This window comes from Sphaeramia orbicularis, chromosome 7, assembly GCF_902148855.1.
Source record: "Sphaeramia orbicularis chromosome 7, fSphaOr1.1, whole genome shotgun sequence".
NCBI classification, from domain to species: Eukaryota; Metazoa; Chordata; class Actinopteri; order Kurtiformes; family Apogonidae; genus Sphaeramia; species Sphaeramia orbicularis.
The window spans coordinates 51316739-51339849 of record NC_043963.1 but is presented as its reverse complement, the minus strand read 5'-3'; the positions used below and the strand labels follow the sequence as shown (position 1 = coordinate 51339849).

The 23111-nt window shown below is 40.7% G+C and overlaps 1 protein-coding gene across 2 annotated transcripts in view; it reads right to left on the bottom strand.

Moving 5' to 3' along the window:
- LOC115421973 (serine/threonine-protein kinase 38) overlaps window positions 1-22742 on the bottom strand; it is a 75840-nt gene extending 53098 nt beyond the window's left edge. For both annotated transcript variants that reach the window (XM_030137993.1, XM_030137994.1), the window contains exons 1-2: window positions 22675-22742; window positions 20597-20734 (exon numbers count right to left, since the gene is read on the bottom strand). In XM_030137993.1, the coding sequence (XP_029993853.1) occupies window positions 20597-20727 (131 nt within the window). In that variant the 5' untranslated portion in view covers window positions 20728-20734; window positions 22675-22742. The remainder of the gene's footprint in view (window positions 1-20596; window positions 20735-22674) is intronic.
- Between the last annotated feature and the right edge of the window lie 369 nt (window positions 22743-23111).

Below are 23111 nucleotides of genomic sequence, written 5' to 3'. Positions count from 1 at the left end.
AATGTAAAGCAAATCGGTGTTCGTATGTCTGAGCTGAAGAAATTTTTGTTATGGTAAATTCCCGTAAAAACTTCGCAAAGTTTGCAACCTCGTCGCACAAAAACGGTGACACCAATTCAAAAAATTCGGCTAACTTTTGATGCCCCACTTCTCTAAGAAATGTACACCAATTTTGAGCTCATTTGGCCAAACGCCCAAGGAGGAGATAGTTAAAATACGACGTCAGCGAAAACGCTGACTCAGCATTTTGGAAATTTGACTATAGGTCCAAATTTCAAATTTTTCTGATAAATGGGTGTAGGCCTGAGAGATAGACGTCTGAGTCAAATTTGAGCCAAATTGGTGTTTGTATGTCCAAACTGAAGCAATTTTAATAAAAAAATAAAAGAAAACTTGTAGGGGGCGCTGTAGTGTGAAATTTCAGTTTCTTTTGACAAGTAGGTGTAGGCCGGGGAGACAGATGTCTGAGTCAAATTTGAGCCAAATCGGTGGTCGTATGTCTGAACTGATGTCATTTTTGTAAATGTACATTGGTAGGGGGCGCTATAGGGCGAAATTTCAATTTCTTTTAATAAATCGGTGTAGGCCTGGGAGATGGACGTCTGAGTCAAATTTGAGCAAAATTGGTGTTCCTATGTCTGAGCTGAAGCAATTTTTGTAATGGTAAATTCGCGAAGAAACTTTGCAAAGTTTGCAATGTCGTCACACAAAAACGGTGACACCGATCCTAAGAATTCGGCTAACTTTTGATGCCCCACTTCTCTAGATACTGTAGACCGATTTTGACCTCATTCGGCCAAACAGCCAAGAAGGAGATAGTTAAAATACGACATCAGCGAAAACGCTGACTCAGCATTTTGGAAAGTTCAATCCAATATGGCCGACTAAGGGTTGGTTTAGGGGCGTGGCCATTATAATATTTTTTGTTTGTCTCCTCATGATGAATCTGTGTACCGATTTTTGTGGCTATATGACAAACTTTATGTTGGACGTGCTCCCATTGGCGTAATGCATTTCCACTTTTCAAGGGGGCGCTGCCGCAACATTTCTTTACTGACATCTACGAAACGTACATGTAAATTAAATTTTGCACATTTCTGAATTTTGGTCAAACTTTGGTGAGTTTTCATAAATGTTTAGGGGGTTAAAATTGAGCTCAAAGTGCAGGAGAAAGAAAAAACAATAATAATTAAAGCCGCAAGCGGCATCTAAAGGCCCTTGCCACGGGCACGTCCAGTGGAAGTATGCCCATCGTTCAGCAGGTGGCGCTCTAGCACCAAATTTCAGTTTCTTCTGATGAATGGGTGTAGGCCTGGGAGATTGACAACTGAATCAAATTTGAGCCAAATTGGTGTTTGCATGTCTAACGTGAAGTAATTTTCGTATAAGTAAAATTGTAGGGGGCGCTATGCCACCGAATTTCAATTTTTTCTGATAAATGGGTGTAGGACAAGGAGATGGACATCTGAGAGAAATTTGAGCCAAATCGGTGTTCGTATGTCCGAACTGAAGCAATTTTAATAAAAAAATATTAAACATTTTTGGAGGGGGAGCTGTAGTGAAAAATTTCAGTTTCTTTTGACAAGTAGGTGTAGGCCTGGGAGACAGATGTCTGAGTCAAATTTGAGCCAAATCGGTGTTCGTATGTCCGAACTGATGTCATTTTTTTAAAATCTACATTTGTAGGGGGTGCTATAGTGCAAAATTTAAATTTCTTTTAATAAATGGGTGTAGGCCTGGGAGATAGTAGTCTGAGTCAAATTTCAGCCAAATCGGTGTTTGTATGTCTAAGCTGAAGCAATGTTTGTGATGGTAAATTTTAGAAAAAACTTTACAAACTTTGAAACCTCGTCACACAAAAGCGGTTATGCCAATTCAAAAAATTCGGCTAACTTTTGATGCCCCACTTCTCTAGATACTGTACACCGATTTTGAGCTCATTTGGCTAAACGGCTTAGTAGGAGATAGTTAAAATACAACGTCAGCGAAAACGCTGACTCAGCATTTTGGAAATTTCAATCCAATATGGCTGACAAAAGGGTTGGTTTAGGGGCGTGGCCATAATAATATTTTTTGTTTGTCTCCTCATGATGAATCTGTGTACCGATTTTCGTGGCTCTATGACAAACTTTATGTTGGACACGCTCCCATTGGCGCAATGCATTTCCACTTTTCAAGGGGGCGCTGCCACTACATTTCTTTACCGACATCTACGAATCCTATATATAAATTCAATTTCTCGCACTTCTGAAATTTGGTCAAACTTTGGTGAGTTTTCATAAATGTTTAGGGGGTCAAAATTGAGCTCAAAGTGCAGGAGAAAGAAAAAACAATAATAATTAAAGCCGCAAGCGGCATCTAAAGGCCCTCGCCACGGGCACGTCCAGTGGAAGTATGCCCATCGTTCAGCAGGTGGCGCTCTAGCACCAAATTTCAGTTTCTTCTGATGAATGGGTGTAGGCCTAGGGGATTGACAACTGATTCAAATTTGAGGCAGATCTTTTTTCGTATGTCCAAACTAAAGAAAATTTTGTATAAGTAAATCTGTAGGGGGCGCTATACAGCTAAAATTATATTTCTTCTGTTGAATGGGTGTAGGCCTGCGAGATGTACCACTGAGTCAAATTTGAGCCAAATCGGTGTTTGTATGTCCGAATTAATGCAATTTTCGTGAAGGTAAATTTGTAGGGGGCGCTACTGAGCAAAGTGGCATTTTCTTTTGATAAATGGGTGTCTGCGTGGGAGATTGACAACTGAATCAAATTTGAGCCAAATTGGTGTTTGCATGTCTAATGTGAAGTAATTTTCGTATAAGTAAAATTGTAGGGGGCGCTATGCCACCGAATTTCAATTTTTTCTGATAAATGTGTGTAGGACAAGGAGATGGACATCTGAGAGAAATTTGAGCCAAATCGGTGTTCGTATGTCCGAACTGAAGCAATTTTAATAAAAAAATATTAAACATTTTTGTAGGGGGAGCTGTAGTGAAAAATTTCAGTTTCTTTTGACAAGTAGGTGTAGGCCTGGGAGACAGATGTCTGAGTCAAATTTGAGCCAAATCGGTGTTCGTATGTCCGAACTGATGTCATTTTTTTAAATCTACATTTGTAGGGGGTGCTATAGTGCAAAATTTCAATTTCTTTTAAGAAATGGGTGTAGGCCTGGGAGATAGACGTCTGAGTCAAATTTCAGCCAAATCGTTGTTTGTATGTCTAAGCTGAAGCAATGTTTGTGATGGTAAATTTTAGAAAAAAACTTTACAAACTTTGAAACCTCGTCACACAAAAGCGGTGATGCCAATTCAAAAAATTCGGCTAACTTTTGATGCCCCACTTCTCTAGATACTGTACACCGATTTTGAGCTCATTTGGCTAAACGGCTTAGTAGGAGATAGTTAAAATACAACGTCAGCGAAAACGCTGACTCAGCATTTTGGAAATTTCAATCCAATTTGGCTGACAAAAGGGTTGGTTTAGGGGCGTGGCCATAATAATATTTTTTGTTTGTCTCCTCATGATGAATCTGTGTACCGATTTTCGTGGCTCTATGACAAACTTTATGTTGGACGCGCTCCCATTGGCGCAATGCATTTCCACTTTTCAAGGGGGCGCTGCCACTACATTTCTTTACCGACATCTACGAATCCTATATATAAATTCAATTTCTCGCACTTCTGAATTTTGGGCAAAATTTGATAAGTTTTCGTAAATGTTCAGAGGGTCAAAATTGAGCTCAAAGCGCAGGAGAAAGACAAATAATGCAAAAAAAAATAAATAAAAAACATAACAAAAATAATAATAATCTGAGTAAGAACAATATAGCCGTTTCTGTGGCAACCACATATTTGGCCTTATGTGACAGCTCTCGAGCTCCCCCACATGTCTGTGGGGTCAGATGTCACGTGTCGTGCACTTACACACATGTGACTAACCCCAAGTGCGCGTGTCCCATTGACTCCCATTCATTCTGAGCAGGTGTAAATATGCAATTTGTGCACATGTCATGTACATCGTCGGAAAGGTCTCAGTGCCGTGAATGTGAATATGTGTGAGAGTGGCGACAGTGGCAAAAGGCGACCACGTCACTGGCGATTTCGTCCCCATGCGCCCACTGCAGACTCAATAGGTCCTGCGCCGGCTTTACTCGGCTCGGGCCTAATAATAATAATTAAAGCCGCAAGCGGCATCTAAAGGCCCTCGCCACGGGCACGTCCAGTAGAAGAATGGCCATCGTTCAGCAGGTGGCGCTCTAGCCCCAAATTTCCATGTCATCTGATGAATGGGTGTAGGCGTGGGAGATTGACAAGTGATTTAAATTTGAGGCAGATCTTTGTATGTCCAAACTAAAAAAACTTTTGTAAAAGTAAATCTGTAGGGGGCGCTATGGAGACCAAATTCAATTTGTTCCATTGAATGGGTGTAGGCCTGCAAGATGTACCAATGAGTCAAATTTGAGCCAAATCGGTGGTCGTATGTCCGAGCTGATAAAATTTTCGTGAAGGTAAATTTGTAGGGGGCGCTATTGAGCAAAATGTCATTTTCTTTTGATAAATGGGTGTAGGCCTGGGAGACTGACAACTGATTAAAATTTGAGCCAAATTGGTGTTCGTGTGTCTGAAGTGAAGTAATTTTCGTAAAGGCAAAATTGTAGGGGGCGCTATAGCGTCGAAATTTCAAATTTTTTCTGATAAATGGGTGTAGGCCTGAGAGATAGACGTCTGAGTAAAATTTGAGCCAAATCGGTGTTCGTATGTCCGAACTGAAGCCATTTTAATTAAAAAATGTAAAATAAACTTATAGGGGGGTGCTGTAGTGCGAAATTTCAGTTTCTTTTGACAAATAGGTGTAGGCCTGGGAGACAGATGTCTGCGTAAAATTTGAGCCAAATCGGTGTTCGTATGTCCGAACTGTTGTCATTTTTGTAAATGTACATTTGTAGGGGGCGCTGTAATGCAAAATTTTAGTTTCTTTTAATAAATGGGTGTAGGCCTGCGAAATAGACGTCTGAGTCAAATTTGAGCCAGATTGGTGTTCGAATCTCTTAGCTGAAGCAATTTTTGTCATGGCAAATTTTCGAAAAAACTTCGCAACGTTTGCAACCTCGTTGCACAAAAACGGTGACACCGATTCAAAATATTCGGCTGACTTTTGATGCCCCACTTCTCTAGATACTGTATACCGATTTTGAGCTCATTTGGCCAAACGGCTTAATAGGAGATAGTTAAAATACGACGTCAGCGAAAACGCTGACTCAGCATTTTGGAAATTTCAATCCAATATGGCCGACTAAGGGTGGGTTTGGGGCGTGGCCATAATAATATTTTTTGTTTGTCTCCTCATGATGAATCTGTGTACCGATTTTCGTGGCTCTATGACAAACTTTATGTTGGACATGCTTCCATTGGCGCAATGCATTTTCACTTTTCAAGGGGGCGCTGAAGAAACATTTCTTTACCGACATCTACGAAACCTATATGTAAATTCAGTTTCTCGCACTCCTGTATTTTCAGCAAAATTTGGTGAGTTTTCATAAATGTTCAGGGGGTCAAAATTGAGCTCAAAGAGCAGGAGAAGAAAAATTAAAAAAGAAAGAAAGAAAGAAAGAAAAATAATAAGAATCTGAGCAAGAACAATATAGCCGTTTCTATAGCAACCACGTATTTGGCCTCATGTCAAAGCTCTCGAGATCCCCCACATGTCTGTGGGGTCAGATGTCACATGTCGTGCACTTACACACACATGACTGACCGCAACTGGGCGTGTCCCATTGACCCCCATTTATTCTGAGCAGGTGTAAATATGCGATTTGTGCACATGTCATGTACATCGTCGGAAAGGTCTCAGTGCCATGAATGTGAATATGTGTGAGAGTGGCGACAGTGGCGAAAGGCGACCGCGTCACTGGCGATTTCGTCCCCATGCGCCCACTGCAGACTCAATAGGCCCTGCGCCGGCTTTACTCGGCTCGGGCCTAATAATAATTAAAGCCGCAGGCGGCATCTAAAGGCCCTTGCCAAGGGAACGTCCAGTGGAAGTATGCCCATCATTCAGCAGGTGGCGCTCTAGCACCAAATTTCACTTTCTTCTGATGAATGGGTGTAGGCCTGGGAGATTGACAACTGATTCAAATTTGAGGGAAATCATTGCTCATATGTCTGAAGTAAGGATATTTTTGTATAAGTAAATCTGTAGGGGGCACTATGCAGCTAAAATTAAATTTCTTCAGTTGAATGGGTGTAGGCCTGCAAGATGTACCACTGAGTCAAATTTGAGCCAAATCGGTGGTCGTATGTCCAAAGTAATGCAATGTTCGTGAAGGTAAATTTGTAGGGGGTGCTAGTGAGCGAAATGGAAATTTCTTTTGATAAATGGGTGTAGGCCTGGGAGATTAACAACTGATTCAAATTTGAGCCAAATTGGTGTTCGCATGTCTGAAGTGAAGCAATTTTAATTAAAAAATTTAAAAAAAAACTTGAAGGGGGAGCTGTAGTGCAAAATTTCAATTTGTTTTGACAAATAGGAGTAGGCCTGGGAGACAGATGTCTGAGTCAAATTTGAGGCATGTCGGTGTTCGTATGTCCGAACTGATGTCATTTTTGTAAATGTGCATTTTAGGGGGCGCTATAGTGCAAAATTTCAATTTCTTTTAGTAAATGGGTGTAGGCCTGGGAGATAAACGTCTGGGTCAAATTTCAGCCAAGTCGGTGTTTGTATGTCTGAGCTGAAGCAATTTTTGTAATGGTAAATTTTTGAAAAAACTTTGCAAAGTTTGCAACCTCGTCGCACAAAAACGGTGACACCGATTCAAAAAATTCGGCTAACTTTTGATGCCCCACTTCTCTAGATACTGTACACCGATTTTCAGCTCATTTGGCCAAACGACTTAGTAGGAGATAGTTAAAATACAATGTCAGCGAAAACACTGACTCAGCATTTTGGAAATTTCAATCCAATATGGCCGACTAAGGGTTGGTTTAGGGGCGTGACCATAATAATATTTTTTGTTTGTCTTGTCATGATGAATCTGTGTGCTGATTTTTGTGGCTCTACGACAAACTTTATGTTGGACATGCTGCCATTGGCGCAATGCATTTCCACTTTTCAAGGGGGCGCTGTAGCAACATTTCTTTACAGACATCTACGAAACGTATATGTAAATTAAATTTTGCGCATTTCTGAATTTTGGGAAAACTTTGGTGAGTTTCATAAATGTTTAGAGGTTCAAAATTGAGCTCAAAGCGCAGGAGAAAAAAAAAAAAAGTAATAATAATTAAAGCCGCAAGCGGCATCTAAAGGCCCTCGCCAAGGGCACGTCCAGTAGAAGTATGCTCATCGTTCAGCTGGTGGCGCTCTAGCCCCAAATTTTGTGTCTTCTGATGAATGGGTGTAGGCCTGGGAGATTGACAATTGACTCAAATTTGAGACAAATCAGTGTTCGTATGTCTGAACTGAACCAATTTTTGTATAAATAAATGTGTAGGGGGCGTTATGGAGCCAAAATTCAATTTGTTCCATTGAATGGGTGTAGGCCTGCGAGATGTACCACTGAGTCAAATTTGAGCCAAATTGGTGTTCGTATGTCCGAACTGATGTCATTTTTTTAAATGTACAATTGTAGGGGGCGCTACAGTGCGAAATTTAAATTTCTTTTAATAAATGGGTGTAGGCCTGGGAGACAGATGTCTGAGTCAAATGTGAGCCAAATTGGTATTCGTTTCTCCGAACTGATGTCATTTTTTTAAATGTACACTTGTAGGGGGCGCTATAGTTTGAAATTTCAATTTCATTTAATAAATGGGTGTAGGTCTAGGAGATGGACGTCTGAGTCAAATTTGAGCCAAATCGGTGTTTGTATGTCTGAGCTGAAGCAATTTTTGTAATGGTAAATTCGCGAAGAAACTTTGCAAAGTTTGCGACGTCGTCACAAAAAAAACGGTGACACCAATTCAAAAAATTTGGCTAACTTTTGATGCCCCACTTCTCTAGACACTGATTCTGATGAATGGGCGTAGGCCTGGAAGATTGACAATTGACTCAAATTTGAGAAAAATCAGTGTTCGTATGTCCATAAAAGAGAAACTGTTGTATAAGTAAATCTGTAGGGGGCGCTATGCAGCTAAAATTAAATTTCTTCCGTTGAATGGGTCTAGGCCTGCGAGATGTACCACTGAGTCAAATTTGAGCCAAATCGGTGTTCATATGTCTGAATTAATGCAATTTTCGTGAAGGTAAATTTGTAGGGGGCGCTATTGAGCGACATGGCAATTTCTTCTGATAAATGGGTGTAGGCCTGGGAGATTGAGAACTGATTCAAATTTGAGCCAAATTGGTGTTCGTAACTCTGAAGTTAAGTAATTTTCGTAAACGTAAATTTGTAGGGGGCGCTATGGCACCAAATTTCAAATTTTTCTGATATATGGGTGTAGGCCTGGGAGATACACATCTGAGTCAAATTTGAGCCAAATCGGTGTTCGTATGTCCGAACTGAAGCAATTTTAATAAAAAAATATGAAAAATTTTTGTCGCGGGAGCTGTAGTTCAAAATTTCAGTTTCTTTTGACAAGTAGGTGTAGGCCTGGGAGACAGATGTCTGAGTCAAATTTGAGCCAAATCGGTGTTCGTATGTCCGAACTGATGTCATTTTTGTAAATGTACATTTGTAGGGGGCGCTATTGTGCAAAATTTCAATTTCTTTTAATAAATGGGTGTAGGCCTGGGAGATGGACGTCTGAGTCAAATTTCAGCCAAGTCGGTGTTTGTATGTGAGCTGAAGCAATTTTTGTGATGGTAAATTTTCGAAAAAACTTCGCAAAGTTTGCGACGTCGTCACACAAAAACGGTGACACCGATTCCAAAAATTCAGCTAACTTTTGATGCCCCACTTCTCTAGATACTATACACCGATTTTGAGCTCATTTGGCCAAACGGCTTAGTAGGAGATAGTTAAAATACAACGTCAGCGAAATCGCTGACTCAGCATTTTGGAAATTTCAATCCAATATGGCCGACTAAGGGTTGGTTTTGGGGCGTGGCCACAATAATATTTTTTGGTTGTCTCCTCATCATGAATCTGTGTACCAACTTTTGTGGCTCTACGACAAACTTTATGTTGGATGCGCACCCATTGGCGCAATGCATTTCCACTTTTCAAGGGGGCGCTGCAGCAACATTTCTTTACCGACATCTACGAAACCTATATGTAAATTCAATTTTCCATATTTCTGACTTTTGGGCAAACTTTGGTAAGTTTTTGTAAATGTTCAGGGGGTCAAAATTGAGCTCAAAGCACAGGACAAAGAAAAAAAAAAAAATAATAATGATAATAATTAAAGCTGCAAGCGGCATCTAAAGGCCCTCGCCACGGGCACGTCCAGTAGAAGTATGTCCATCGTTCAGCATGTGGCGCTCTCGCACCAAATTTCAATGTCGTCTGATGAATGGGTGTAGGCCTGGGAGATTGACAACTGATTCAAATTTGAGGCAGATCTTTGGTTTTATGTCCAAACTAAAGAAATTTTAGTATAAGTAAATCTGTAGGGGGCGCTATGCAGCTGAAATTGAATTTCTTCCTTTGAATGGGTGTAGACCTGCGAGATTTACCACTGAGCACTTCTGAATTTTGTGCAAAATTTGGTGAGTTTTCGTAAATGTTCAGGGGGTCAAAATTGAGCTCAAAGCGCAGGAGAAGGAAAAATAAGACAAAACTAAATAAATAAAAAATAAAAATAATAATAATCTGAGCAAGAACAATATAGCCGTTTCCGTGGTAACCACGTATTTGACTTTATTTGAAAGCTCTCAAGGTCCCCCACATGTGTGTGGGGTCAGATGTCACGTGTCGTGCACTCAGACACACGTGACTGACCCACGACTTGGCATGTCCCATTGACTCCCATTCATTCAGAGCAGGTGTAAATATGTGATTTGTGCACATGTCATATACATCGTCGGAAAGGTCTCAGTGCCGTAAATGTGAATATGTGTGAGAGTGGCGACAGTGGCGAAAGGCGACCGCGTCACTGGCGATTTCGTCCCCATGCGCCCACTGCAGACTCAATAGGCCCTGCGCCGGCTTTACTCGGCTCGGGCCAAATTTAAAGCCGAATGGGTGTAGGCCTGGGAGATTGACAACTGATTCAAATTTGAGGGAAATCATTGCTTGTATGTCCGAAGTAAGGAAATTTTTGTATAAGTAAATCTGTAGGGGGCGCTATGCAGCTAAAATTAAATTTCTTCAATTGAATGGGTGTAGGCCTGCAAGATGTTCCACTGAGTCAAATTTGAGCCAAATCGGTGGTCGTATGTCCGAAGTAATGCAATTTTCGTGAAGGTAAATTTGTAGGGGGCGCTAATGAGCGAAATGGAAATTTCTTTTGATAAATGGGTGTAGGCCTGGGACATTGACAATTGATTTGAGACAAATCAGTGTTCGTATGTCCGAACTGAAAGAAATTTTGTATAAATAAATCTGTAGGGGGCGCTATAAGCTGAAATTCAATTTGTTCCATTGAATGGGTGTAGGCCTGTGAGATGTACCACTGAGTCAAATTTGAGCCAAATCGGTGTTCGTATGTCTGAACTGATGCAATTTTCGTGAAGGTAAATTTGTAGGGGGCGTTACTGAGCAAAGTGGCAATTTGTTCTGATAAATGGGTGTAGGCCTGGGAGATTGACAACTGATTCAAATTTGAGCCAAATTGGTGTTCGCATGTCTAACATGAAGTCATTTTCGTAAAGGTACCATTGTAGGGGGCACTATGGCGCCGAATTTAAATTTTTTCTGATAAATGGGTGTAGGCCTGGGATATAGATGTCTGAGTCAAATTTGAGCCAAATTGGTGTTCGTATGTCCGAACTGAAGCAATTTTAATAAAAAAATATTAAAAATTTTTGCAGGGGGCGCTGTATTGCAAAATTTCAGTTTCTTTTGATAAATAGGTGTAGGCCTTTGAGACAGATGTCTGAGTCAAATTTGAGCCAAATCGGTGTTCGTATGTCCGAACTGATTTCATTTTTGTAAATGTACATTTGTAGGGGGCACTATAGTGCGAAATTTCAATTTCTTTTAATAAATGGGTGTAGGCCTGGGAGATAGACGTCTGAGTCAAATTTGAGCCAAATCTTTGTTCGTATATCCGAACTGAAGAAATTTTAATAAAAAAATACTAAACATTTTTGTAAGGGGCGCTGTAGTGCAAAATTTCAATTTCTTTTGACAAATAGGTGAAGGCCTGGGAGACAGATGTCTGAGTCAAATTTGAGCCAAATCGGTGTTCGTATGTCCGAACTGAAGAAATTTTAATTAAAAAATATTAAAAATTTTTGTAGGGGGCGCTGTAGTGCAAAATTTCAGTTTCTTTTGACAAATAGGTGTAGGCCGGGGAGAAAGATGTCTGAGTCAAATTTGAGCCAAATCGGTGTTCGTATGTCCGAACTGATGTCATTTTTGTAAATGTACATTTGTAGGGGGCGCTATAGTGCAAAATTTCAATTTCTTTTAATAAATGGGTGTAGGCCTGGGAGGTGGACGTCTTAGTCAAATTTCAGCCAAATCGCTGTTCGTATGTCTGAGCTGAAGCAATTTTTGTAATGGTAAATTCACTGAGAAACTTTGCAAAGTTTGCGACGTTGTCACACAAAAACGGTGACTCCTATCCAAAAAATTCGGCTAACTTTTGATGCCCCACTTCTCTAGATACTGTACACCGATTTTGAGCTCATTTGGCCAAACGGCCAAGGAGGAGATAGTTAAAATACGACATCAGCGAAAACGCTGACTCAGCATTTTGGAAATTTCAATCCAATATGGCCGACTAAGGGTTGGTTTAGGGGCGTGGCCATAATAAATTTTTTTGTTTGTCTCCTCATGATGAATCTGTGTACCGATTTTCGTGGCTCTACGACAAACTTTATGTTGGACGCGCTCCCATTGGCGCAATGCATTTCCACTTTTCAAGGGGGCGCTGCCGCAACATTTCTTTACCGACATCTACGAAACCTATATGTAAATTCAATTTCTCACTCTTCTGAATTTTAGGCAAAATTTGGTGAGTTTTCGTAAATGTTCAGAGGGTCAAAATTGAGCACAAAGCGCAGGAGAAAGAAAAATAAGACAAAAAAAAAAATAATAATAATAATAATCTGAGCAAGAACAATATAGCCGTTTCTATGGCAACCACGTATGTGCCCTTTTTTGAAAGTTCTCGAGGTCCCCCACATGTGTGTGGGGTCAGATGTCACCTTGTCGTGCACTTACACACATGTGACTGACCGCGACTGGGCGTGTCCCATTGACTCCCATTCATTCTGAGCAGGTGTAAATATGCGATTTGTGCACGTCATGTACATCGTCTGAAAGGTCTCAGTGCTGTGAATGTGAATATGTGTGAGAGTGGCGACAGTGGCGAAAGGTGACCGCGTCACTGGCGATTTTGTCCCCATGCGCCCACTGCAGTCTCAATAGGCCCTGCGCCGGCTTTACTCGGCTCGGGCCTAAAAATAAAAATAATAATAATCTGAGCAAGAACAATATAGCCGTTTCTATGGCAACCACGTATTTGCCCTTTTTTGAAAGTTCTCGAGGTCCCCCACATGTCTGTGGGGTCAGATGTCACGTGTCGTGCACTTACACACATGTGACTAACCCCGAGTGGGCGTGTCCCATTGACTCCCATTCATTCTGAGCAGGTGTAAATATGCGATGTGTGCACATGTCATATACATCGTTGGAAAGGTCTCAGTGCCGTGAATGTGAATATGTGTGAGAGTGGCGACAGTGGAGAAAGGCGACCGCGTCACTGGCAATTTCGTCCCCATGCGCCCACTGCAGACTCAATAGGCCCCGCGCCGGCTTTACTCGGCTCGGGCCTAAAAAAAAATAAGTAAAAAAAAAAAAAATAAGTATCTGAGCAAGAACAATATAGCCGTTTCTATGGCAACCACATATTTGGCCTTATGTGTGAGAGTGGCGACAGTGGCGAAAGGCGACCGCGTCACTGGCGATTTCGTCCCCATGCGCCCACTGCAGACTCAATAGGCCCTGCGCCAGCTTTACTCGGCTCGGGCCTAATAAAAATAATAATAATCTGAGCAAGAACAATATAGCCGTTTCTATGGCAACCACATATTTGGCCTTATGTGAAAGCTCTTGAGGTCCCCCACATGTCTGTGGGGTCAGAGGTCACGTGTCGTGCACTTACACCCACATGACTGACCCTGAGTGGGCGTGTCCCATTGACTCCCATTCATTCTGAGCAGGTGTAAATATGCGATTATTGCACATGTCATATACATCTTCGGAAAGGTCTCAGTGCCATGAATGTGAATACATGTGAGAGTGGCGACAGTGGCTAAAGGCGACCGCGTCACTGGCGATTTTGTCCCCATGCGCCCACTGCAGACTCAATAGGCCCTGCGCCGGCTTTACTCGGCTCGGGCCTAATAATCTGAGCACAAGAACAACATAGCCGTTTCCGTGGCAACCACGTATTTGGCCTTATTTGAAAGCTCTCAAGCTCCCCCACGTCTGTGGGGTCAGATGTCACGTGTCATGCACTTACACCCATGTGACTGACCCCGAGTGGGCGTGGCCCATTGACTCCCAGTCATTCTGAGCAGGTGTAAATATGCGATTTGTGCACATGTCATGTACATCGTCGGAAAGGTCTCAGTGCCGTGAATGTGAATATGTGTGAGAGTGGCGACAGTGGCGAAAGGCGACCTTGTCACTGGCGATTTCGTCCCCATGTTCCCACTGCAGACTCAATAGGCCCTGCGCCGGCTTTACTCGGCTCGGGCCTAATTAAAGCCGCAAGCGGCATCTAAAGGCCCTCGCCACGGGCACGTCCAGTAGAAGTATGGCCATCGTTCAGCAGGTGGCGCTCTAGCACCAAATTTCAATGTCATCTGATGAATGGGTGTAGGCGTGGAAGATTGACAAGTGATTTAAATTTGAGGCAGATCTTTATATGTCCAAACTAAAGAAATTTTTGTATAAGTAAATGTGTAGGGGGCGCTATGGAGCCCAAATTCAATTTGTTCCATTGAATGGGTGTAGGCCTGCAAGATGTACCACTGAGTCAAATTTGAGCCAAATCGGTGTTCGTATGTCCGAGCTGATAAAATTTTCGTGAAGGTAAATTTGTAGGGGGCGCTATTGAGCAAAAGGGCATTTTCTTTTGATAAATGAGTGTAGGCCTGGGAGTTTGACAACTGATTCAAATTTGAGCCAAATTGGTGTTCGTATGTCTGAAGTGAAGTAATTTTCGTAAAGGTAAAATTTTAGGGGGCGCTATGGCGCCAAATTTCAATTTTTTCTGACAAATGGGTGTAGGCCTGAGAGATAGATGTCTGAGTGAAATTTGAGCCAAATCGGTGTTCGTATGTCCGAACTGAAGCAATTTTAATAAAAAAATGTAAAAAAAAAACTTGTAGGGGGCGCTGTAGTGCAAAATTTCAGTTTCCTTTGACAAATAGGTGTAGGCCTGGGAGACAGATGTCTGAGTCAAATTTGAGGCATGTCGGTGTTCGTATGTCCGAACTGATGTCATTTTTGTAAATGTAAATTTGGAGGGGGCGGTATTGTGTGAAATTTCAATTTCTTTTAATTAATGGGTGTAGGCCTGGGAGATAGACGTCTGAGTCAAATTTGAGCCAAATCGGTGTTCGAATGTCTGAGCTGAAGCAATTTTTGTAATGGTAAATTCCCGAAGAAACTTTGCGACGTCGTCACACAAAAACGGTGACACCAATTCAAAACATTCGGCTAACTTTTGATGCCCCACTTCTCTAGATACTGTACACCGATTTTGAGCTCATTCAGCCAAACGGCCAAGGAGGAGATAGTTAAAATACGACATCAGCGAAAACACTGACTCAGCATTTTGGACATTTCAATCCAATATGGCCGACTTCCGGTTGGTTTAGGGGCGTGGCCACAATAATATTTTTTGTTTGTCTCCTCATTTTGAATCTGTGTACTGATTTTCGTGGCTCTACGACAAACTTTATGTTGGACATGCTCCCATTGACGTAATGCATTTCCACTTTTCAAGGGGGCGCTTCAGCAACATTTCTTTACCGACATCTACGAAACCTATGTGTAAATTCAATTTTGCACATTTTGTGCAAAATTTGGTGAGTTTTCATAAATGTTCAAGGGGTCAAAATTGAGCTCAAAGCGCAGGAGAAAGAAAAAAAATTAAAAAATATATATATATATATAAATAATTAAAGCCGCAAGCGACATCTAAAGGCCCTCGCCAAGGGCACGTCCAGTAGAAGTAAGCTCATCGTTCAGAAGGTGGTGCTCTAGCACCAAATTTCAATGTCGTCTAATGAATGGGTGTAGGCCTGGGAGATTGACAATTGACTCAAATTTGAGACAAATCAGTGTTCGTATGTCCAAACTGAACAAATTTTTGTATAAATAAATCTTTAGGGGGCGTTATGGAGCCAAAATTCAATGTGTTCCATTGAATGGGTATAGGCCTGCGAGATGTACCACTGAGTCAAATTTGAGCCAAATCGGCATTTGTATATCCGAACTGATGCAATTTTCGTGAAGGTGAATTTGTAGGGGGCGCTATTGCATGAAATGGAATTTTCTTTTGATAAATGGGTGTAGGCCTTGGAGATTGACAACTGATTCAAATTTGAGCCAAATTGGTGTACGTCTGTCTGAAGTAAAGAATTTTTCGTAAAGGTAAAATTGTAGGGGGCACTATAGCTCCAAATTTCAATTTTTTCTAATATATGGGTCTAGGCCTGAGAGATAGACATCTGAGTAAAATTTGAGCCAAATTGGGGTTCGTATGTCCAAACTGAAGCAATTTTAATTAAAAAAATTTTTTAAAAAACTTGTAGGGGGCGCTGTAGCGCAAAATTTCACTTTCTTCCTACAAATAGGTGTAGGCCTGGGAGACAGATGTCTGAGTCAAATTTGAGCCAAATCGGTGTTCGTATGTCCGAACTAATGTCATTTTTGTAAATGTACATTTGTAGGGGGCGATATAGTGCGAAATTTCAATTTCTTTTAATAAATGGGTGTAGGCCTGGGAGATAGACGTCTGATGGAAAATTAAGCCAAATCGGTGTTTGTATGTCTGAGCTGAAGCAATTTTTGTGATGGTACATTTTCGAAAAAACTTTGCAAAGTTTGCAAGCTCGTCGCACAAAAAACCTAGAGGGTGAAGAGAACTCAGGCAATGATGCAGCCTCAGTCTGATAGGGAGCAACAGGAGGGCTCAGGAGGACAAAACAATGAATTTCTAGGCAGATTACCTGCTTGATAATGAAGAGAACGTTACAGAGCATATAACAACAGCCTTCACATCTGTAGGAGCCTGCAAGCCGTACTGTCATTGTATTCGCTCCATAGCAGTGCTAGCTAATGTTGCTAATTGTGTTGCTAAGTCATAACCATTAACTGCATAATTATAATAACAGCCCAAGGCTAGATGGTAGTATACATAAATATAGATGTCAGAAAGTCTATTTAATTTCTGGGACTTTTATTTTGAAGTTGACGTGCACTTTGCTGTAGCGCTGTCTTTTCCGCTGTCGGCAGATGTGCATGAGTAATGGAGAAGTGGTCCGTGTGCGTGCATGACGCAGTGTGAGTACTTACACCCTAATTTGTTTATATCTATCTGTTATGGCATTGCTCAGTGGTTTGTGTATGTTCCCAATGTTTCCGATGCGGGTTAGCAGTACTCGAGTATATTAATATTACGCAGAATCTGTTAGCTGATTTTACGAAGCTGTTAAATGGGCATTAGCAAGTGTTAGCTTAGCTTGTTTATTTTCTGTGCACTTACTTGTGATAAGCGTTGAGTTCTACTCGCTACCCAACTCCAGACCATTTTTGTGTATTGTTTACGTTTACTATTTGACTCCTGTTCATCATGCTAACTGTAATTTGGCACGGGAGCTCCGTGTGTTCAATTCACACGTGTTGCGTTCGTACCGCGCATGTTGCGCTGTTTGCCCACAAGAGGGCGCCAGAGACCACTGAATAATTTTGTATAGCTTGTGTGCATCTCTATTGTACTTTCTTTGTATTTCAATGTGTGAGATGTTGACTGAAGCACATGTACTTTGATTTTCTTTATTAATATATTGTTTAATCTTCTTTTTGTATTTTTATAGAACCACACACACCCCATGACCAAAAGAGGTGATCTCAGTCCAGATCAAACTGAACCATGGTTTAGTTCATTTTCAGTGTGAAATTTTTTTTGATAGTGTGGACTCTTCCACAAGGCTATTGTTACCAACGAAAAAAGAAGAAAAACAGTGGGAAATGAAGAACACGATGCCAGACAGAGCCTGCATATAGGGATGTAATGATTACCGGTATAATGATAAACTGTGGTAAAATTCCAGATGATTAATAACCATTTCAAATTCCAATTATCATTAAAACTGTTTAATTACCGCATTTTGAAAAACTCACGGTGATACTGCTCATTTCCTGGAGAAGCAGCAGCACTCCAGGCGCACATGTACAGTTTGCAATGTTTGGTCTCTGGAAACATGGCGGAAGTTTCCCGCATGGATAGCGCTCGAGAGATTTTTTTCCCCCCACTAAAAGGACAAAGTCAAAAGTCTGGACATATTTTGGGTTTTTAAACGATGCTGAGGTGAAACTAATTGAAGATGATCAACCTGTCTGCAGAAAATGCAGAAAAAAGTCTCTGTGAAGGGGGGCAACACAAATTTGATGAGCCATCTCCATAACCACCACCTACATCTATACATTTGATTTGTATATAGCGTGTGTTAGTTTAAACACCTGCACTACAGATTTGTTTACATGTGGTTGTATTGTTCTTACATCCACATTACTTTGTTTAATATGCTAGTGTATGCACATTTGATTTCTACCTAAAGCCTCAGTCACAAAGCTTCGTACGAAAGATGGGTTCATACGAATCTCCCAGTTCGTACGAGTTCTGGAGTTCGTAGACATTTGTGGAGGGAGCAGTAGTTTCTTACGGCCGTCTTACAAAGTCAGCATGGCTGCTGTTGGAAACGCAAGAGCATCTTGAGGCCACCATGAGAAAATGACGTGATTGTGTGTCGTACGAACACCGCACACAGTTGTCGCAGTCTTCTTAAGAGTGCCTTAAAACCTTCCTACGTCAGACCTACGGCCACTTCATGAATTATTTAGCCGTAAGGTCAATGTATGTCAGCCCTACGTGAAACTCATGGTGCTCGCAAGTCAATGGTGGGAAGATCTTACGCTGTTTTGGTCCAACAGCCGCGGAAGAAGAGGGACATTCTAAAGCACTTAATAAAAAACACAACTTAACGTAGTTTAATGTCCCAGAACAGTGATCAATCATCACCAAAGTTCATGTGGACATCTGTAGTCATGTCCACTTCCACCTCTGCAAAAAACTTAAACATATAGTTTAATCTTACAGTACTCTTCTTTCATTCATTCATTCATTCATTCATTTTCTGAACCGCTTTATCCTCCAGATGGTTCCTGAGGCACTGGAGCCTATCCCAGCATTAGAGATGTCCACGCATAATTTGGTGATGATTGATGCTTTTTTTTTCAGACATTAAACTACGTTAACCTATTTTTACATTAAGCCTTTTGTGAAAGCGCGTTTTCTATGTTTGGGATCGTGCACTGTCAGTAGTGCTGAAATCACACATTACTGTAAAATAGGCAGGAAAACGGAATCGTACTGTTAGAAATTAGGAGTAATAATAAGACATCAGATGAAGACATTTGAAGTAGAAGATATAACAATAAAACAAAGATACACAAGAATAAAAAAGAGAAGTGATTGTTAAAAACAATAACTGTCTGACACAGACATCCATCACCCTGATCCTCGCCCTTGTGGACTGTGCATTTTCTCTGCTGGTTTGTTTCAAGTTTATTTTTCTGTTAATAAAACACTTAATTCCCTTCTGCACTATGCGTTTGAGTTCAGTCATTCACTCCGTCTTGAAAATTTCTATTCGACCCCCTCAAAGAACACCACGAATGCTGTAGAAATTACGCACTACCGCCTAGAAACACCTTACGTCCATCTTAAGAACACCGTGCAAATCTCTGTCTGTGCATCCGTTCATGTGAACGCTGTAAGAGACCCCTAATAACATTGCAATGTGTTGTTGAGCTCTACTTGCGGCCACCGCAGGAACGTATGGGTCCTGGAATGGCCTCCTGATCCACAAACATCGTACGTTGTCTTTACATTGCTCATAAGGCATTCATTAGTGCACCGTGCGAAAGGGGGTTTCGTACTGCGTTCATAGAAAATCTTGGACAAGATTGCTCACCTGGCTACGAACTTAGGAACGGTCCACGAACACTCCATGAAAACTCCATTCTTATACGGCCGCCTTGAGAAGGTCGTACGAAATGGTCCATAGATCATTCGCACAGAGTTCGTAGCCGTTCGTAACGGCATTTGTGACTGAGGCTTAAGGTACACCAAAGAGTGAAAGTGTCCTTTCTGTACCAGTTTCTCAGAAATCTGTGAGACTAGATCTCATACATGAGCATTGAATTTAAGGAAAAGTATTTTATCTACAATTTGCATAAAGTGCAGTTACCTATTATGACCAAAAGGTGCCATCTTTAATGCACATTTGTATGTTTGATGTTCACATGTTAATATTTCAATGTCTCTGCCCACAGAAAGTACATTGTGCATGTTATTTATTTGTTCTAAATAATTCTTGGTAAAATTTTTTCACTGTCTGTATAAGTACTTTTTGAATATTTAGAACAAATTTTAACAATACCGTGAAAATAATGATAACCGTGATAATTTTGGTCACAATAACCATGATATGAAATTTTCATATCATTACATCTCTACCTGCATATAAACCAATCATTGTCAAGGGTCACTGCAAAGGTAATGACAGTAGAAGGTATTAGGGGCTGTACAATTTTGGCCAAAAATAAATTCCTGATTTTCTCCTCAAAAAGCTTGATTTCGATTTGGGTTGGTGGTGGCATTTTAGCCAACATGTTGTTTTGGTGGGCAGCCCACAATGCAACGCACTGCTCCCACTCTGGAGTGTGATGAAGTTTGAGGTACTGAAATAAATTGGTAGTGCTGCTGTCTTTGACTGATACTGTCTTCAGACAGAGTTTGCAGCAAGGAATGGTTTGGTCTTCAATGGAAACTTCAAAGCCGTACCAATTCTACATAACTGACTTGCTCTTGCTATTTTTAGCCACAAACTTCTCACTCTCCTTAGCAAATGGCATTTTTGTACTGGTGTGTGGAGACCAAAGACTGTGGAGACTACTGTCACAGTTAGGAGGAGGAGCCGGCGGTAGCCCGGAGGCGCGCAGCCTGGGAACACGAGAGAGATGAAATTCAATTTGACGATTACCCTTTTATAAATATCATCCTAATTATATAATCCGATTTTGATTTAAAATTGATTAATCTTGCAACCCTAGAAGGTAGGCATAACATTAAAAGTTTCTTACTGTCTTCTTCACAGCAGACATTTTAGCTGGTTAAAAGCAGGTAAAACACAGGTTACTGATAACATTAATGATGGCTCTATTCTTTCCCCAAATGGCGTAGGTTTCAAAGTGCCCTTACCTCATCTCTCTTTCCTCATGTTGGGTGATGAGGTTGCTGTAGAAGTTTTCCAGGGTCACTTTGGCCATGGTGACCCGCTCCTTGGTGTGGTTACTCATGGTGGAGCATGAGCTTTGGCCTGTCATAGCCATCCTTTACCTGAAAAAAATGCAGACAGTAAAGGGAGCCTTTCACCGGGAACAGTTCCACTTTCATAAATAGATAAAAATTCAGGCTGTGAGAGAGCTGAAAGGAGTCCAAAACCTGCACTGACATAAATACTACTTTACATCTTTAGTCAGAATTATTCAGTTCTCATATGTCAAGAAAAAGAGGAAGGAAGGCATATGCTGTGTCGGTTGTGCAGAGTAACAGGGATAACATTGTGACAGCAAAGGAACAATGATGAAAGTTGATTTGTGTAAGCCTTGATGGTTTAGACCCACTGTGACTTACATGAAAGATGAAGCCAAATGTGCGAAAACAGACTGTTGTAAAAGCAGAAGTACTGATTAAGCATCTCTGCAGTAGTAAAATGACAAATTCCAAACTCAGATACATTCTCATACTATAAAAATAAAAAGTCACACTTTAAATTTCATTTACATTGCCTGTATGAAAAGAGAAAAGCCAAGCTTACACCATTGTACAACACATCTAAACACAACTCAGAAAACAATGAACATTAACTTAACTCCGAAATGTAAATCAGTTTTCAGTGTCAAAGTCAGCAACGGAAAATCTATGATGCCTTTTTCGTCTTTTACATTGTTTCATTTTGTAAAACAACAACTCATTACAAGCATTTCCTTCATTTTGTTTTAAAGCAGCATTAAATCAAAATTTAAAAATGAACACAAAGGGCACAAACTCAAAATCAGAGACAGTACACTATCTTGTGTCATCACATCTTTCATTTTTCATCATGTTACATCTGATGTGTGTATATATAGAATTAAACACCCACCCTTAAATGCATTCAAACTACAGTAATATTTCGGTTTTGAACATCTATGAAGTAGAAAGTACAGATATTTGTGTTCAAGCTAAAAGGAAAAAGTTACTAGAAAAAGTTCTCAAATAAAGGACAGATTCTGGAAAAAACTGATGAAGTATTTCTTCTCAGGTGCTTTCATCAAAATTGGGTGTGTGTCTTTGGTTATACTACTGGAACAGAATAAGTATACGAGTTAAAGAAATTCTGATCTGGGTATTAACTGCTACCGAAAGGGCATTTATTTTAATCAAGCTGGTAACTGACATCACACATGAGAGATATACTTTCAAATGTGTGTGTGCGCGCACACGAAGACGCGAAAACAGACACGTTCGGCACTCTATTACATGAAGAGTAATGTTCAGCTGCTAATAGTGTCTCTTTGAGATGATTAATAACCGAATCACACTGAGGCTACGGACAGAAGTTAAATGCACTTTATTTAGGTTTATCCGTTCTTATAGCTACTGTCAAGACGGAGTTGTGGTTTCGGTCTCACGGTATTCAGACAAACAAACAAAAAAAAAAACTACATACCTTAATAGATAAATACTATGTCGCCAAAGTAATGAAACTCAATCCTAACGTCGTGTTTCATCGACTGTCACTTTTATTTATTAAGGTTACGCAAGTTATCTTAACTTGAACGTTCTGTAAAGAAATTATTTAACCTACCAACATTTGTTAGCTTGCTAGTTAGCTATTAAAGTTCCAAAGCTCAAGTCAAACACTGACAGTATCAACAACGCCTTATGTTTTCTTCAAATTAAAACTGTACCTTTTCCTCAACGGAATTTTGCAGACCGAGCGTGAAAGTCTTTTATTCTGAAAGCTGTAAGCGGAACAACATATTTACGTTATACAACACTTGATGGTTTAAAGTTAACAGAAGCTATTTGCTTCTGGTGAAGTTAGCTTAGTAAACGTTAGCTACGGAGCGTAATCTACCACAACACCACAAATTTTTTAGTTTCGAAACCAAACTATCTAAGACGGAAAATGTGCGCAATTAATTGAGCACTGATTAAGTAAGAACATATTCAATACAGTGTACTTTAATTAATTCATGCTGCATGTTTGTAGTTAGTCTTTGTTCGCTTACCTTGGTTGAAGGTGCGGTGTCTGCCGTGTCTTCCTCTGCTTTGCCGAGTGTTGAATCAAACGAAGTCTGACCTAAGCCTGACACCTAGTGGCCAAACGTATGGAACGTCTTGTTTTTGTTCTTCTAGTTTATTGGCGGTTGCCAAACCACTTTAATGGTGCATTACCGCCACCAATTGGACAGGAGTGTGGAACAAATGATTGGCAGGAAAAAAACAACTAAATCCTTCCTGTAAAATCTATATCCCTTAAGAAATTCTATCTATCTATCTATCTATCTATCTATCTATCTATCTATCTATCTATCTATCTATCTATCTATCTGTCTGTCTGTCTGTCTAATCTCTGTGTGTGTGTGTGTGTGTGTGTGTGTGTGTGTGTGTGTGTGTGTGTGTGTGTGTGTGTGTGTGTGTGTGTGTGTGTGTGTGTGTAAGTGCT